General features: G+C 43.6%; 1 protein-coding gene across 1 annotated transcript in view; it reads left to right on the forward strand.

Moving 5' to 3' along the window:
- The window catches only part of LOC103802716 (synapsin-3-like), a gene marked incomplete at its 3' end in the record, with an annotated part of 39,754 nt that overhangs the window by 17,638 nt on the left and 5,364 nt on the right, over positions 1–16,752 (forward strand). Inside the window, exon 3 of the mRNA XM_009075234.1 lies at positions 8,097–8,188. Coding sequence (XP_009073482.1) covers positions 8,097–8,188 — 92 coding nt within the window. The remainder of the gene's footprint in view (positions 1–8,096; positions 8,189–16,752) is intronic.

The raw sequence follows: 16,752 nt of genomic DNA on the forward strand, positions 1-16,752 counted from the left end.
GCGGGAAGTCAGTTATCTAATCTGGTTACACACCCCTACCAGCTCTCTGAGCTGCCTCTCTGCCTTGGCTGTGGTTTGAGAAATGCAAAGACATATATGATCATGCTGTCTTGCTCCATCTCTCTCCTACACCCCACACTGTGAAACCAGCACTGGCTGATTTCAGTTGAATTGAAGAAACAGCAAAGTTTCAGGATAATATGTTTCTACAACAGGTGACTTCAGTTTGTGTTAGGACACTAGATGATACAAAACAAAGGGACCATTAAATGCCATCCTGCTGCCCAGGGAGCTGCTTCTGCAAGTCTCAGCTTGTATGAAAATAGGTTTTATGTACTTTCAAAGAAGGTTCTCTAGTTCTTTAGCAAAGAAATTAAGTGCATGACCTTGCTAGCAACCCCAGGCCCTTGTTCTTCGCATCCATTACCCCTAGCAAGAGACAAAAGTCACTGTGGGCATCATCTGGTGCCAGTGAATAGGAGAGAGAGCTGTCAGGGGGCACTGTGGTGGGTACGCCCATCTCCTGTCATTCATTAAAATGAACATGAGGTCTGACCTTTTTTTTCACCTTTGTTTCTTCTCTTCTAATGTTCTGTGTAACACCCAAAATGTATTTATTAATGTGCTTTAGAGGCTGTAGGATTTATTAATGTCCACCGCTGAGTGAAACTCAGGCATGCGATGCCTTTGCCTTCTTCCTGCTGGCTGCAGAGGCAGTCTGGGATGATGGGAAGTGAGTGCAACCACTCTCCTGGGTCAGGGCCCCTTTTTCTTTGGAGGCAGTTTGGATTACATTTTGGTTATTTGGATATTTTTCCACAACGAGATCTTCTGTAGCAATGATAGTTGTTCATGAGACTGCATGAAACACTGATCCAAAAGTGAAAATCTATTTAACCTGTTCCCATTAAAACCCTGATGGTTTAAGTTTTGCTCAGTGTGGGTAAACCCCTAAGCTTTAAGGAGCAAAGGAATCTAAAAATATTATTGCTATTTTATGCTAAAAATAAGCTACTTAGGTTTTGATCCACATTGTTGCTTTTACTTGCCTTGTGATTTTGAGTTTTGAAAACTGCAATGTATGCATCTCCTGTTCATTTCTCTAGAAATACAAATGCAAGAAACATTCTTTCAGAAATGAAAAGCATAAGTTTGATTAAATGGCTCCAAGGCTAAGCTGAGCTTAAAGAAGGATCTTAAAGTGCCACAGGAGTGGACCACATTTCTTTTAGTCTCTCCCAAAAATAATCTTGCTTTTATCTTCTCAGTCCTTCACTGGCTGGAGGACAGAAGGCATTAGGAAACAGAGTATACTGAGGAACAGGAGGAATTATGCCATAGGCCTTTTGCTCTGTCAAATATTTTCCTTCACTAGACACAACTGGTAATAATTCAGCACCTCCTTCCCCATCCTCTCTGCCTCATCACAGAGAAAACTAAGCTCTGCATGCTCTCAGGATTTCATGTCTCTGGGATTTCCCATATGAATCATAACATACCCCATGTGGGGCTCTCCTTGAGCATTAGGCATGCCCCATGCACAAAGGGGATGCTGTGTGGCCATGTATCCCCAGCACACCTGTGTAACAGCAGAAGAGGGCAAGAGAGCTGGAGCCAAGACTTGGACAATCACAGACCCATGGGACAGACAGGTGGGGGCCAGATGAGTGGGACACTTGACACCTGCTTTGGAGACAGATGCCTACAAAGCTGTAGAAGTGCAGAGCAGTGTCACTGGGATGGCCATGGAGACCTGACTTATGACAGGAGACTGAAAGAGTTGAGTTTGTTTATCCTGCCAAAACAGAGGCTAAAGGAGACACAACTGCTTTTAGTATATACCCTGGTGTAAGAAAGGGTTTCATGACATGGTGCCTGCAGTAGTAAGGGGTTAGATCCTGTGGCTCTGATGGACTTTTCCAGTCCTGTGCCTTGCATAGACCGACAAGAGCCCAGGATGAAGAGAGGCAAGTGCAGACCTAGCAGGCAAGAGCAAGCAGCACCCCTTAGAGAGAGTTCACCACCTTCAGGGTACCTTTTCTTCAGGTATTTCCCAAATTTTTTAATATGTTCAGAGGTGTCTTTCCTGGCATTGGCTATTGTTGTAGAGTGGAGTGAAAAGGGAGAAGCGGGAGAGATGAGGCCAAAATGTTAACCTACACTTTTATTCCTGTTGTTTGTTCACCCAGCTCCTTCCCACCATTTCCTGCTGTGATGAGGTGGGTCTGTCTGTCCATTTGATATGCATTCTTCTTGCACAGCTCATTCACTTGGTCCTGCTGTGTAGTTTATTTTCAGGCAATGATCATTCAGTGAACTCCTATTTACATGCTTCTGGAAAAGTCTTGTGGTATAGATTATGAGTCCGTTGGCCGCATCGCCGGGAAAAAGAGTTGTACTTGGCACTCAGAGAAGATAATTGTAATACAAATCATGAATTCTAGCTCCATTGTACTTCCCACCCTACAGAGGTATTTTCATGTGTGGCATAAAGCAGTCCTTTCAAAAGTAGAGTCTGATAAGTCCATGGGTGATGAAAGGAAAATTAGCTAGTTGTGAAACAACTGCATCATTTTTATTCATTATATGTTTAGGGTTTGGTTTTTTTTCCAACTGAACACCAGAAAGCAGTTCAAGAACAGCAACAGCAGTTCTCATAGTTTCACCACATAGAAGCATTCAGAAACCATGAATAAAGGGACCTGGAGAACTAGCAAGAATCACTCAAAAATCATGACTCAAAAATCATGAATTTCTTAAATAAATAGTATCTTCAATATATTTATTTTCTTCATTGACTTTTGGAGGTTTGCAGAGTTCATGGTTTTGAACCATTTCCTGGGATCAAAAGCTTTAGAAATGTGCTTTTACTAGACCCCAAATTTTCATAACTTCTGAAAAGAAAATTCAAGATACAATTCTGACTGCCATCATAGCTGATGCACCAAAAGGTGCTCAGGCAGGTGAAGGCATTAGCATTGTCTGTAGCCTAGGGACAGGCATCCTAGCTTCAGGACCTATGAAGAGCAGTTGTGGAAGCTCCCCTTGAATCCACACAGCAGCATGCCCATCCAAGCTGGACTCTCTCCATCCTTTTCTTCCAGAGAACAATACTAGTACTGGGGGTAGGTGAGGAAATGTCTCAGGAAAGAGACATCGGGAATCAGGATATGTAAGCTCCAATTCTGCATGCATGTGCACACCAAGGACACATATCCCCAGCCCTCACCCTGTTCACATCCATACAATCTGTCCTTCCTTCTAACTGCAGGATTTCAGGATTTCTTACTTCCCCCTTGAAATGATTGTAGTGAAATATGCTGTTTCAGGAATGCAGTCTGATGTCTGCCAAAGTCTTCCTTTCCTTGTAAATATCAGAAGATCATCAAAAAAAGAGCATAAAACCAACTGAAGAATGTATGTGATTTAATTATACAGTTGTAATTCCTCAAGCCAAGTGTCTAAGCCATGACAAGGACCAGTCAGTAGCCTAGACAATGCTATGCAAGGATTACAGCAGACCTCAGCCAGAATATGAGTTAAAAAATAGTCACATTGCCGCACATACAACAAATTCATACTCAAACATATGGTCAACAGTATTATATGTAAGGTGAGTGGCCTTACATCTTACTCAGCAATGGTCAGGTCTGTCTGAAGGATCATGGTGAGTCTAAACAATTACAACTCAAGGAAGTTGCAGACCTGTCAGAGAGAATCCCAGTGACAGCAACAACACTGCTCGCTGCACTGAAAAACATCACCTACAAGAATATCTTACAAGAATGGGGCTGGTTTTGTCTATGTTGTGCTGGATTCAGCCAGGGTAGAGTTAAGTTTCTTCACAGTGGCTAGTATGGGGCTGTGTTTAGGATTTGTATGAACACAGGGTTTATAATATGTAGATATTTTTGTTATTGCTGAGCAGAGCTTACACAGAGTCAAGGCCTTTGCTGCTTCCCATACTGCCACACTGGCAAGGAAGTTGGGGGTGCATGGGATGTTGGGAGGAGACACAGACAGGGCTGGTGACCCAAACTGACCAAAGGGATATTCCATACCATATGACATTATGCTCAGTATATATAAATGGGAAGAAGATGGAGGAAGGGGAGGACATTTGGAGTGATGACATCTGTCTTCTCAAGTAACCATTGCACATGATGGTCCCTGATGTCCTGGAGATGCTGAACACCTCCTGCCTGTGGGAAGCAGTGAATTCATTCCTTGTTTTGTTTTGCTTGTGTGTGTTGCTTTTGCTTTCCCTATGCAACTGTTTTTATCTCAACCCATGAGTTTTCTAGCTTTTACCCTCTCTCTCCCATTCCACTGGTGGGAGAGTGAGAAAGCAGTTGTGTGGAACTTGGCTACTGGCTGGGATTAAACCATGACACTAAGGGAAAAAAGGAAGAAGGCAGGACAAGTTTTCAAGCAGTAAGTCTCCAGATTCTGAAGGAAGAAGTACTGGACAAAATTTTTACTGTCTTAAAAAGGGGAAAGATTCAGGTTGAGCACTGCGAAAACTTTCCATGGTTGTTAATGCACAGGTTGCCTGAGGAGGTTCCTCATCTGTGGAAGACAGAAGAAGATTAAGTAGTATCTGCACACAATGGCAGAGGCAGAGCTGATCCTGCCTTAGGAAAGAGAGGCAGACTAGGTGATGTCTTGAAGTCCTTCCAGCACAACTTTCTTTTATTCTATGAAAAATGTTTAAAATCCACCTTGAACACATGCTTCCCTTGAACCATTAATAGCTATAGCTACCAAGCCAGACATTCCTACTGCTGCATGATTTAAAATGACAAAATCTTTCTTGTTTTAATATCTGCAAACAGAAACAGAAACTCTCAAATAGTTCACCAAAGAGGTCTCCACCATCTGGAGAACACTGATGGAAAAACAGTAGCTTCAGGTTTAGTCCAAATGATCTGGAGAGATTTCTGAATCTGAATACCCAAAGTAGGCATTTGTACCAGAACTATCCTCAAAATAGCTATGGGCATTGTCTCAGATCTGGGCATCACAGAGATATGAAATATTTCTACTCCCACAATCTGTATTACGTTATTCTTCAAGACAGATTGTGTCACGTTTGTCACACATGGTTCATTCTTGTCCTGAATGTTTTTGCAGCCACTGGCACCATTGCAAAGCAAGTATGAAACACCATCAGGCTAATGCAATGCCTTCTTCTGTTTGACAATTCCTAATGCAAGTGATTCTGCAAGGCTACAGGGAGCTGGGTTCTCCTATTTTATGCACAGCTACCTGTCACTCTACCTGCATGGGCTGCTTTCAAAGACCTCTTTGTCTGCAAGGTAAACTCAGGCTGATGATGATCTCAGAGTTGAAATCCCAGCCAAGGGAAGTCATCAGGCTACAAAACCCACAAAGTTAAAAATACAGGGAGCACTGGAAAATCAACAGGAAACAATTTCTGCTGACAGAAGTTTTCAGCCTTCTTCCAAATGCCAGCTAGCAGCAGCCTGTTGGATGGGACAAAGCAGCTTCATGAAAGCAGCAGCACTCCTTAACTTAGTTTGTTAAAACAGGAGTGAATGACACAAAAAAGTCAGGGCTGTCCCTCAGCTCTGATTGTAGATCTGGATGTTTTTGGGGGGCAAGTTAGCTGAGTCCCCCAGATCCTCTCTCCACTCCCTCCCTCCCTGTCAGGGTTCCCTGGACAATACTTGCCAAAGGGGATTTCTCCTTTTCTTCTGCCTCTTGACATTAACAGGCCTGAAATTGGTCCTGGCAGTTTGGCATGAAGTGCTCACAAGCTCAGGGGATTCCCAGGCCTGTTTGGATGTCAGGTGTCTGAACACAGCTTTGTTTGGACTGACTGCTTCAGGGGAATGCCTGTCAGACCAACTTAGTTTGTAAGTGCCAGTCATCAAATCAAGATTGCCTATTTACACCCCCAGTAAAGCAAAATGTTAAGCTCTTTAGTACAAACCATTATGGAAAAAAATTGCCCAAAAAAAGCAAAAAAACTCGAGAAAACACAGACCTAAAACTTCCCTTTCGAGCTCTGGTGTTCACATCAGATGATGCATTCCTCAGCAACAGAAGCTGAAGTTCTAGCTCTATAGCACTCTGCTTACAGAGTGAGACATCTCTGAGGCACATGTGGACACAGAGATGGGAAAACCATCCGTTCATCTCCCCAGTCCATAGATCCTCTCAAGCTCCCCACTGGGGAGGTCGCTGATAGTACCCAAAGCATCTGATCTTCCTTTGTCCAAGGTGGACTCCTCTTTCCTTACATCTATTGAGATTTTTTAAATGTATGAAATGAGGATGCATTTTAGAGGTACATATCTGATATGACCACTGAAGAAGACTGGCTGGGGCCAAGGCAACACGGTGCAATCTCATAAGTAAAACACAGGCAGTCACCTGAATTGCTGCCAATTCCCTCCCTGTGAGTGTGTCTGTGTGTTTGAAGTAGATTTTATTTCTTGGCAACAGGAATTTTCCCTCTCTTTTCATTGTAATTGGGAGTTACAATGATGTAAGATCATGTAACGGTGTTGCTTTAAAAAGTTTATACAGGGCCGCAGACGTGAAATCATTACATCATCGGGTCACCAGGCCACAGTCATGGCTTTAAAATGATGTGGATTTTTAAAAAAGAAAGTTGGAAATGATTTTTTCATTTGCTGTCTGGCCTCTGAGCCTTTACAGGTGCACGAGTTCTCCATTGGCAAGTTTTTTCCATGAGTTCATGAGGACAAAACACACTTTTTTTAATGCTGGTGGGTTTTTTTTACTGTATGAAAATTGTTCCTGGCACTATCTTTTGGTTCCAGCTAGCAGAAGTAGCAGAATAACATTAAATAAATATCTCAATAAAAGACATAAATAAAAAAATAGATAAAAAGTATCTCAATAAAATCCCAAGTATTAGCAAAACCATCTGAGTGCTCTGGTATTAGATAGCCACTGGTTAGAAGGTGATTATACTGCTGCCCAGCCTTCATCATGCTAAGTCTGAAAGAAATGCCTTAAAATGAAAGGAGAAAAAAGTATTCAAAGGGAGAAGACTTCATTTTCTGCCTCAAAAAAATGAAACCTGTTTATTTATATCACAGACACTAATTTAAGATTTTGAATCTGTACAGATATGTTTGCATCATGCTGGAAAGGGAGGACTTGCATGGCACAATGATAGGATATCCTAGTTCAAGGTTTACTCATTTGCCCATAAAGAGAGTTAGGATTTGGAGCCCAAGGCAAATGCTGATCAGCTAATCCTGACATGCTGCTCCTACTGAGAGTGGCCTGAGACCATTGAGTCTCTGTGGCACTCCTGTCTGAGGGGCAGCAGAGACACAGCCACGCAAGAGGATTATCACACCCCTCACCCATCTAGTCACTCTGATTTGTGTCTGAACCTTCACTGACATCCACTGCAGTTATAATCATCCCTGTGCTTTTTGCTCCCTGTAGCTGAAATATTCCTTGCCAGCCTTTCCAGCCTTGTAGGTCATGACTCTTTTAAAACAGAAAGTGTTTGAATGTTTGAGCAGCACTGTTAACAGCTTACCTATCTCTGCTAACACTCCAACAGTTAAAAATCTTAATAAGCAAATCGCATCAGGTGGCTTTGTCTACTTATCACCTTCCTGCAACATAATGAAACTTTTTAGCTATTTAGCTAAAAGGTTTAAATCTTTTGTATTAGGTTTAGAGCTGGCCAGTGGCATGACAGCCAACTCAGACATAATTCTAAATGGAGATTTCCAAGTGGAAACTTGGAATTTGAATTCAAATGACCTTAACTCTTTTTATTGTTATTATTATACTTCCCTACATGCATTTTTCAGTTTGCTCATTCTTAATTCCTTCAGTGCTTATTACTGTAATAAGCCTAATCCTGTGTACTTCTACACCCCAAGTGTGGGAGCTGTAAATACTTCTGCAGTCTCTCCGGGGAAAACCAGCTGTAATTGGATCTACAGTTGCCTCATGGAAAAAAAACTAAGAAAAAGAAGGAAAGGCACATTCCAGACGAAGACAATTCTGCGTCTGTGTCCATGTGTTTGTGTCTCTGCTGCCCTTGAGTAACACTTTGTCCTTTTGCTCCACTCCAGGCGGAGTTCTCCGAGTTGAACCTGGCTGCTTATGTCATGGGTGGCTGCATGGTGGACATGCAGGTCATGAGGAACGGCACCAAGGTGGTAAGGTGAGGTGCACGAGTTTGTCTTGAAACTTGAGCTTTCTGGATCAATGTTGGGGCAAGCAGGATGACCTCAGGGTCTGAACAGTTTCTGAATCAGGGCAGCACAGTCCTGATGACTTCAAGGTTTCTTGGAAGTGGTGGGAAGTCTGGCCTGATTCTGGTGGTTTTATATCAGGCCTCACATGCACGTTATGCCATACAGCCATTGTTTCTAGTCTAGACTTCATGCAGCAACAAATGCCTCCTTTTCAGGTTCTTTTGAACCTCAGGACTCCCAGTAAAGGGAAAATGGATCTTTCTTTCCCTTGATTCTTCTCTCCTTCTGTGTCAATTAACCTTCACTGTAAACAGTGGCTCGAATTGATTAGCCTACCTGTGTAATGTCCTTATCCCAGTGAACCACCCTTGCAATAGCCACAAAGCCCTTCCATGACCAAGCTGTGTGGTGCAGTTAACATGCTGAAGGGAAAGATGTCATCCAGTGGGACCATGACAGGCTTAAAAGGCAGGCCCATGTGACCCTCAAGTTCAACAAGGCCAAGTGCAAGGTCCTACTCCTAGACTGGGGCAATCCAAAGCACAAATACGGGCTGGGGGATGACCACATCCAGAGCAGCCTTGAGAAGAGGGACTTGGGGATGTTGGTGGATGAGAAGCTTGACATAAGCCAGCAATGTGCATTTGCAGCCCAGAAAGCCAACCATATCCTGGGCTGCACTAAAAGCAGTGTGGCCAGCTGGTCGAGAGAGGTGATTCTGTATCCCTACTCTGCCCTTGCAAGACCCCACCTGGAGTACTGCATCCAGCTCTGGGATCCCCAACATAAGAAGGACATGGACCTGTTGGAATGAGTCTAAAGGAGGCCCAAAATAACGATCAGAGATCTGAAGAACCTCTTCTATGAAGACAGACTGAGAGTTGGAGTTGTTCAGCCTGGAGATGAGAAGATTCCTAAGAGACCTTATAAGACGTTCCAGTAGCTAAAGAGCGCTACAAGAGAGTTGGAGTGGGACATTTGGCAAGGGCATGTAGTGATAGGACAAGGGGGAACAGCTTCAAACTGAATGAGGGTGGATTTTGACTAATTACTAGGAATAAATTATTTACTGTGAGGGTGGGGAGGCACTGGAACAGGCTGACCAGAGAAGTTGTGGATGCTCCATCCCAGTATTCAGGGCCAGATTGTACGGGAACCTGAGCAGCCTGGTGTAGTGGAAGATATCCCTGCCAATGGCAAAGAGGTTGGAACTAGATGACCTTCAAGGTACTATGATTCTATGATCCTGATGCTTACAGCCTGATTTTCTCCTGAAATATCATTTTTTATTCATTTGTTCTTGCCAGAGATTCCCAATGCTCTGGCATGGCCCCATGGTACATCTCAGAGATAATACCTATCTCTCTGTTTGATGGGGATATCTGTCCCTACTAGCATTACTTCATAATTGTAGTCATTGCAAGTAGACTCCTTTGCTAGGCAATGCTTCTCCAATCACACACTCAATTCACTTTCCAAAAACATTGCTCCCCTTCTTTCAGACTCCAAAGTGCCTGCAATTTGATGCTAGACACATCCTTTACTTACATAAAGAGAAGTGTAAGCTGTCACATCCATGTATGATGTCTCTGTTTACATAGCACTGACAATTAGCTTTCACCCTATTCCCAAGTCCTCATCTTTCTGAGTTTCTGTCATTACAACCTACAACTCTACATTTAATCTTTGATACAATAGCTTTTCTTTGTTTGTGTTGAAATCTCATTGCTATTTCAAATTCATTCTTCTAGCTGCCTACTCCTTTTAGTACAATTTCTTTGCACTTCTTGGTCTATACAGTGTCTTTCAATTTAATCAGCGCTTTTGCCTGTTTGCTTCTAGTTCAAAATTAGAGATAGAGACACATAATATAGCCTGCAGTGATGTTTCTGAAAGGGATTACTAGACAGCTGAAAAACGGTGATTCTGATCATGCTGGCCTCAGTTTAATTTCTCAAGATGTCATTTCCAGCACAAACAGTGCAAAGCAAAACTTGTCACTGTCAATTAGCTATGACTGTGGTCCATCAATTCATTTCAGGGCTTGACATCTCTTAGTACATCCACAAGTCTCCATTTGTCCTTTGGTACAATTTCATGAGCCTCTGCTAAAAACTTTAAAAGCTGTGTCTGTTACATACATTTGCTTTCTCTTGTCCCACAAATGTCTGAGTGAAACAAAGCATTATGTCCCATGAAGCAGCCACTGAAGCATTCGTCAGACAGTGTGCCGTGCTAATGCACTCCTGTGTTCACTTCCTCATGTTGCTGGAAGGTTTCCCAAGAACCATTTCCTAGGCTGATCACATCTTCATTTTCCTTCCCAATGTCTTTCCTCCCAAAGCCATTCATACATCTGGCAGAACAATTTTGAGCTATTAAACTGAAACTGAAGACAAAATTTATTTCACAAGAGCGACTGGTGTTCATGTTCCTGCAGTGAATACACAGGTATCTCAGCTAGCATTTTCATGTGGATATTTATGTAAGAAATGTATCTTTTTATGAATGGCACTAGTTCAGGTTTTCTTGTTTTCATTTTTGCATGTTTAAGGACATATTCGTGCTGTGGGAAGTGGATTTGGTAAATACGTACTTATCTCAATATGCAATTTATATGGCATGTGTTGCACCATAGTCCTTACAAAAAGCAGACAGTTGTTTCCAGCCTGTGCTGATGTGTCCCTGTCACACCTAGCTCAGTGAGTTTAACACCTTAAGCCAGCTAGCTCCCACAGCCACTCCTAGCAGTACTTCAGAAGATACAGAAATTAAAGCTATTCTTCACGTTAGAAAGTGAATTGTGGAGCATACGGCTACTGAGTTGTGTGGAGGCCCCTCAGCCCATCCACATGGGTGCAGCTGCTTACCATTCCCTTCAACTTCCCCCATCCCACGCACAGCCACGTCCTGCCTGGCCACATACACCTTTCAGAGTGCCCAGCCACAGGGCGATGCCACAGGGACACCCTCAACTCACATGTATGTATCAACCCTGCTGCTGCTGACATCTCACCACCCTTACAGTAAAAAGTTTTTTTCTAATATCTAACCTAGACTTTCCCTCCTTCAGTTTGAACCCATTACCCCTTGTCCTCTCACTGCAGTTCCTAACAAAGAGTCCCTCTCTGGCTCCTTGTAGGCCCTTCAGATAGTGAAAAGTTGCTCTAAGGTCTCCACACAGTTTTCTCTTCTCCAGGCTGAACAGCCCCAACTTCCTCAGCCTGTCCTCATAGGAGAGATGCTCCAGTCCTCCTAGCAACTTTGTGGCCTCCTCTGGACTTGCTCCAACAGTTTCATGTCCTTCTTATGTTGAGGACACCAGAACTGTGTGCAGTGTTCCAGGTGGGTCTCATAAGAGCAGAGGGGAAGAATCACCTCTTTTGACCTGCTGCCCACACTCCTTTGGATGTAGCCCAGGATTCCATTGGCTTTCTGGGCTGTTAGAACACACTGCCAGTTCATTATGAGTTTCTCATCCACCATGATATGAGAAGGCTCCATCAGCTTATTCAGCACATTTTCTTCAGAGTTAGAAGACAAAGAGCAGACCATGAAGTATCTTGTGCAGTCTCTAGTAGGCACTTTCCTATTTCAGTGTGCTGTAATACTGAAGACCGAGAACACTGTGGTGGGGTGAGCTGGGCACCAGGAGCAGTGTTGGGCTTGCCCATGACTGGCAGGGTGGAGAATGTCCCACACATTGGTCCTTGTTACCCTGGCACTCATTTTGGTTAAAATTGGCAGCAGACCTTCCCCAGTGAAAAGTTAAATATAGGAAGGTGGTAGTGTTTATGCATCCCAAAGAATTCTTCACCAATTTAGACATATCAACTCTTTCAACAGAGAAAGAGTCATTTCTAGGTGCAATGGCTGGACTGCTAAAGAGTGTGAAAAAATCAAGTATGGGTTTTTGCCTAGTTTTAAAACACTAGGGTGGATTCTTCAACCTCCTTCCAGTGCATGCACAACTTCCATTTGCACAAGTCTACACACACAGAGTGAACCCTCTGGAGTCTAATCTACTCTAGAAAGCTCTTGGTTTGTGTCACTGGGTTTGGATGTAAGGGATGGGATTTTTATTTTCACCTGTCTCCATTTCTCTGAAGGGCTCTTCATACCAATATTTCCTCAGTGTAAAGAGGCTGTCAGTGCTGGCATTGCACCCACTCTGATGTGCATTTATGCTTCCAGGATATGATAAAATTATCTTAGTATAAATGAGAATTCAGGTTGTCTCTACTTCTGACAACACCACTTAGACTCCCAAACTATGATCTCAGGTTCTATATTAGATTAAATGCAGTCATGTATTTTCCTTCTGGGCTTTATAAGCCTTCAGCTATTAATTCCAGTAGATATGGGAATAAGGCAGGGGTATGTTTTAAATCTGGACAGCTTTCTTACCTGGGGAATAGTAATGTCTTTGGGAGCATTTCAGACTTTTAAGGATATAAATTAATCATGAACCAGACTGCTCTCATCTCCTGTCTCCCTGCAGAGCCACTGGGGCTGATCATCCAGGGGAGAAAGCACATTTTTCTGTCTGTATGGGACCTATCACAGTGGTGACCATACCACTTACAGCATGTTGTGCAGGCTGATTGCAACACCAGAGTACAGATAACAGCTGATGGACCAGGAGGTGCCCATGATTTGAAATGGAAAGGACCCTGCATGGAGAAATGGCCCTGGCAAGATGGGGAGGGGTGTCCAAAACAACAGCAAAGGGAAGAGAAACAGCACTGAGCACAAAGCCTTGCTGTGGGGAAGGATTTCTGCCCTGGAGTGACGTTTAGTCCTACAGGCCTTGTCTGAATTTGGCTGGTCTGTGTAAAGTGTGTGTCTCACAGCTGTGGTGGGATCAGTGAATTCTCCAGTTTGTCCATTCAAGCCCATTCATTCCTGTAGTTAACACTGACTTTCCCGTTGGTTCCAGCTGATTCAGTGCTTCTACGACTCTCTGTGCTCTGATAACAGGACAGCAGCCTGTTGAATCACCACCCCAAAAAAGTGCTTTTTTTCCCCCAAAGCATGTTTTAACACTGCAACCTGTAGTACAATCACAGCATGAGGAAACGAATCCTTTTACATGGGAGGAGTGCAGAAGAAACTGGCCAGTCCCCAGTCCCCAGGTGTTTTCCCACTACTAAGAGATGGGATCTCCTGAGAGGGGGTTGTAGAGAGGTGTGAAATGGTATCTTCTGCCATGGCTGCAGGGAGAGGACTAGAGGGAATGGCCATGAGCTGAGACAGAGGAGATTCAGATTGGATGCTAGGAAAAATGTCACTGTTAGAGTGGTCAGGCACTGGAACAGGTTGCTCAGGGAGGTGGTGGAGTCACCATCCCTGGAAGTGTTTAAGAGACATCTGGATCTGGCACTGAAGGATATGGTTTAGGGTTTGAGGGTTACAGCAGAGTGGCAGGTGAATGGTTGGACTCAATGATCTTAGAGGGCTCCTCCAGCCTTGATGATTCGATGATTCTATGTGTACTCTGGCTAAAAAAGATCTGCCTGCCCCAGGATGCAAGGCTCTTTAAAGTCCAGTGAGGACACTATCCTCTACCCACTGCACCTTTTTTCCATCCCAGTTGGTTCACTCACCCCACAGGTCCATTGACAAGCAGCTTTCTGAAAGGGGCATGTAGGTTTTCTAACTTACAGAGGCCATGCTTTTGCACCACAGTAGTGTACTCTGGCTAAAAAAGATCTGCCTGCCCCAGGATGCAAGGCTCTTTAAAGTCCAGTGAGGACACTATCCTCTACCCACTGCACCTTTTTTCCATCCCAGTTGGTTCACTCACCCCACAGGTCCATTGACAAGCAGCTTTCTGAAAGGGGCATGTAGGTTTTCTAACTTACAGAGGCCATGCTTTTGCACCACAGTAGTTGCACATTGCTAGGAGAAAGATGTTTTCTTGTGTATCAAGGACTATTTGTTCACAAGAGTTGGTGTTTTCTTGCAGTTCTTATACAGGGAAAATATCCAAGGAGGTCACTGGAGTAGCTACTGTCCCTGGACACTGATGTAGGAAGTATTGATGGGCAGTAGGTCACTTTCCAGCTTCTCATGTTCCAAGAAGTTTGTGCCAAAGAGGAACTCCAGGCTCTGTCTAGTCCTTGTCTTCTTTCAGTTTAACTCTTGACCTAATTGGGGTCTTTTTTAGAATGTCTTTTTCTAACTTGTTTGTTGCTTCCAAACCAACATTCTGCAAAGTTGCAGATGGGAGCGGAAAAAAAAAGGCAGAAACTGATTGGGAGAGTTTAGGTTTCTAGAAGCCAGATGGGAAAATATGTTGAGCTCATGGTTGTCCCAAGATTCACAGAATGTGCCACATGCTATGGTACAATATGTGCTATGTATTTAACACTGAGCCACATTTGAGCAATAATTTTTTGTATTGATGGCATGGCAATCTGTAAATGTAATGGAGAAATGTGTGTAACAGCCTGTAAGCTCTTGAAAGTTCAGTTTAGGCAAAGGACTGACATGCCAATTGACCACTTGCCTCACCAAAATACCCTGCAGAGACAATGAGCTTGGATAAGGTGTCTAACAGGGTAGACCCTGGCAAGCTGCTCTTACATATGAAGCAATTCAACATCTCCAGTAAACATTTAGAAACTGAGAAATTATTCCCATGTGGGGGATAATCTAACATTGTTTTCCACGAATCTCTCCCCCTTCTTCACCTGTCTGTCCCTGTTCTCATTTTTTTTATGTTTTTTTTGGAGCAGGAACTACAAAAGAGAAGAGAGATTGGGGTGTGAATATTTATGTGTTTATTCTCAGTTATTTCCACCTCAGCTCCTGCTGCTAAACAGCTGCTTGGAGGCCTGCTTCTCCCTTCAGGGTTTACTGATCTCCCAGATGAATAATGTCCCCCTTCACCTCCCCAGCAGCTGGCGCCCAGCCGACGTGCGGGCAGGATGCTGACAGTTATTGGGAAAACATTTGGCGTTCAGGCAGCTGCCAGAAAGCAAAAGTCACTCTGAACAGACCCGGGTGGGGAGCATCTCAGAGACTAAACTACTCCCTGGCCCTTTTTGCATTTACAGTAATTCTTTCCAACATGGAATGTGCTGCCAGGATCTAGAGCACTCGTTAATTAGTTAATCCTGGAGTGAATGCAAGAATGATTAATGAGTGTTGTAGATTGTTTCAGTCTTGATCAGCAGGTATTTTTCTCCCAGTCCTGCCACAATTTGCCTACTTTCCACATGGGTGGAAGCCACTAAGGCTTTATCCAGGGAATGGCAAGCAGAGACATGAAGGGCCAAGTCCTGCTGTACCTGCACTATACTGATCAAGATGGATCTTTGTTAATGATCTGATATTGGGACAGAGCCTTAACAAGCAGCTCATGAGTGTCAACTAGTTGGAAGGTGGGGAGCAACAGATATGCCAGAGGACAGAGCTGCTCTTCAGAGTTACCTCAACACCTGGGGAAATGGGCCAACAGGAACCTTATGGTGTGCAATAAGGACAACCACAAAGTCGTATGGAGAGGAAGGAACAATCCCAATACTGATGGGGGGCAACAGGAGAGAAAACAGCTTTGCACAAAAGGACATGGAGATCGTGTGTGCCCTTGCAGGAAGGAAGCTCTATGGCTCACTGGGCAGTATTAGCAAGAGTGTAGCTAATGAGACACTGTTCACATCTGCAGTACTGTCCAGCTGTCTACACAGCTGTCCAGCTGTGAGATCCCCAGTACAAAAACAGCATTGACATACTGGAATGAGTTGAGTGGAAAGCCTCCAAGCTCCTTGAATTGGACTAAAGTCATCGAAGGAAAGACTGAGAAATGGCTTTGTTCAGTCCATAAAAGGAGGCTGAGTCGGATCCACCTACAGCCATTAGGCAGCTAAGGGGATGGTGCAGAGGAAATTAAGCCAGACTCTTGTTGAAGGTGTGCAATGAAAAGACAAGAAAAAACAGACTCAAGGTGCAAAAAGTGAAATTTTAATTAGATACACTTTTTTAAAAAATTTGTGCAGAGAGGATAGTCAAATACTAGAAGAAGTGCCCAGATTGGGTAGGGTATATTTGTCCTTGGGAAAATCCAAACTTTGGCTGGACAAGGCTCTGATCATCCTAATGACACTTTAAAGTTAGCCTTGCAGTGACATGGTGTTAAGCCAGATGGTTTCCAAAGATCCTCTGTGACCTAAATTACTCTATGACTTTATTCTGTGATGCTGGAAAGTATTTGGATCATTTTCTGTAAAAACTTGGAGTCACAAGGATTTCGAAGGCAAGTTGCCATTGACAGGTGTGGTTGTTATTACTTTCAGGCATCATCCGAGTCCACATGCTTTCCCTTGTCAAGGTTGATCAGTTTCGAAGCAAAATATATGTCAGACTTCTGAGACTGCCACAGTACAGTTCAGGGAGTGTGTGACGTGATTTCATGGTTAGTTGCCCATTGATCTGTGGCTGAGAAGCAAATCAGAGCATCTCCCAGGGTGTCCTTGTCTGCATACAGTGATATTGGTCCTACTGCAACTGTGATCCCTGATTCCTG

The sequence above is a fragment of the Acanthisitta chloris genome, unplaced genomic scaffold (genome assembly GCF_000695815.1).
Source record: "Acanthisitta chloris isolate BGI_N310 unplaced genomic scaffold, ASM69581v1 scaffold6215, whole genome shotgun sequence".
Taxonomy (NCBI): domain Eukaryota; kingdom Metazoa; phylum Chordata; class Aves; order Passeriformes; family Acanthisittidae; genus Acanthisitta; species Acanthisitta chloris.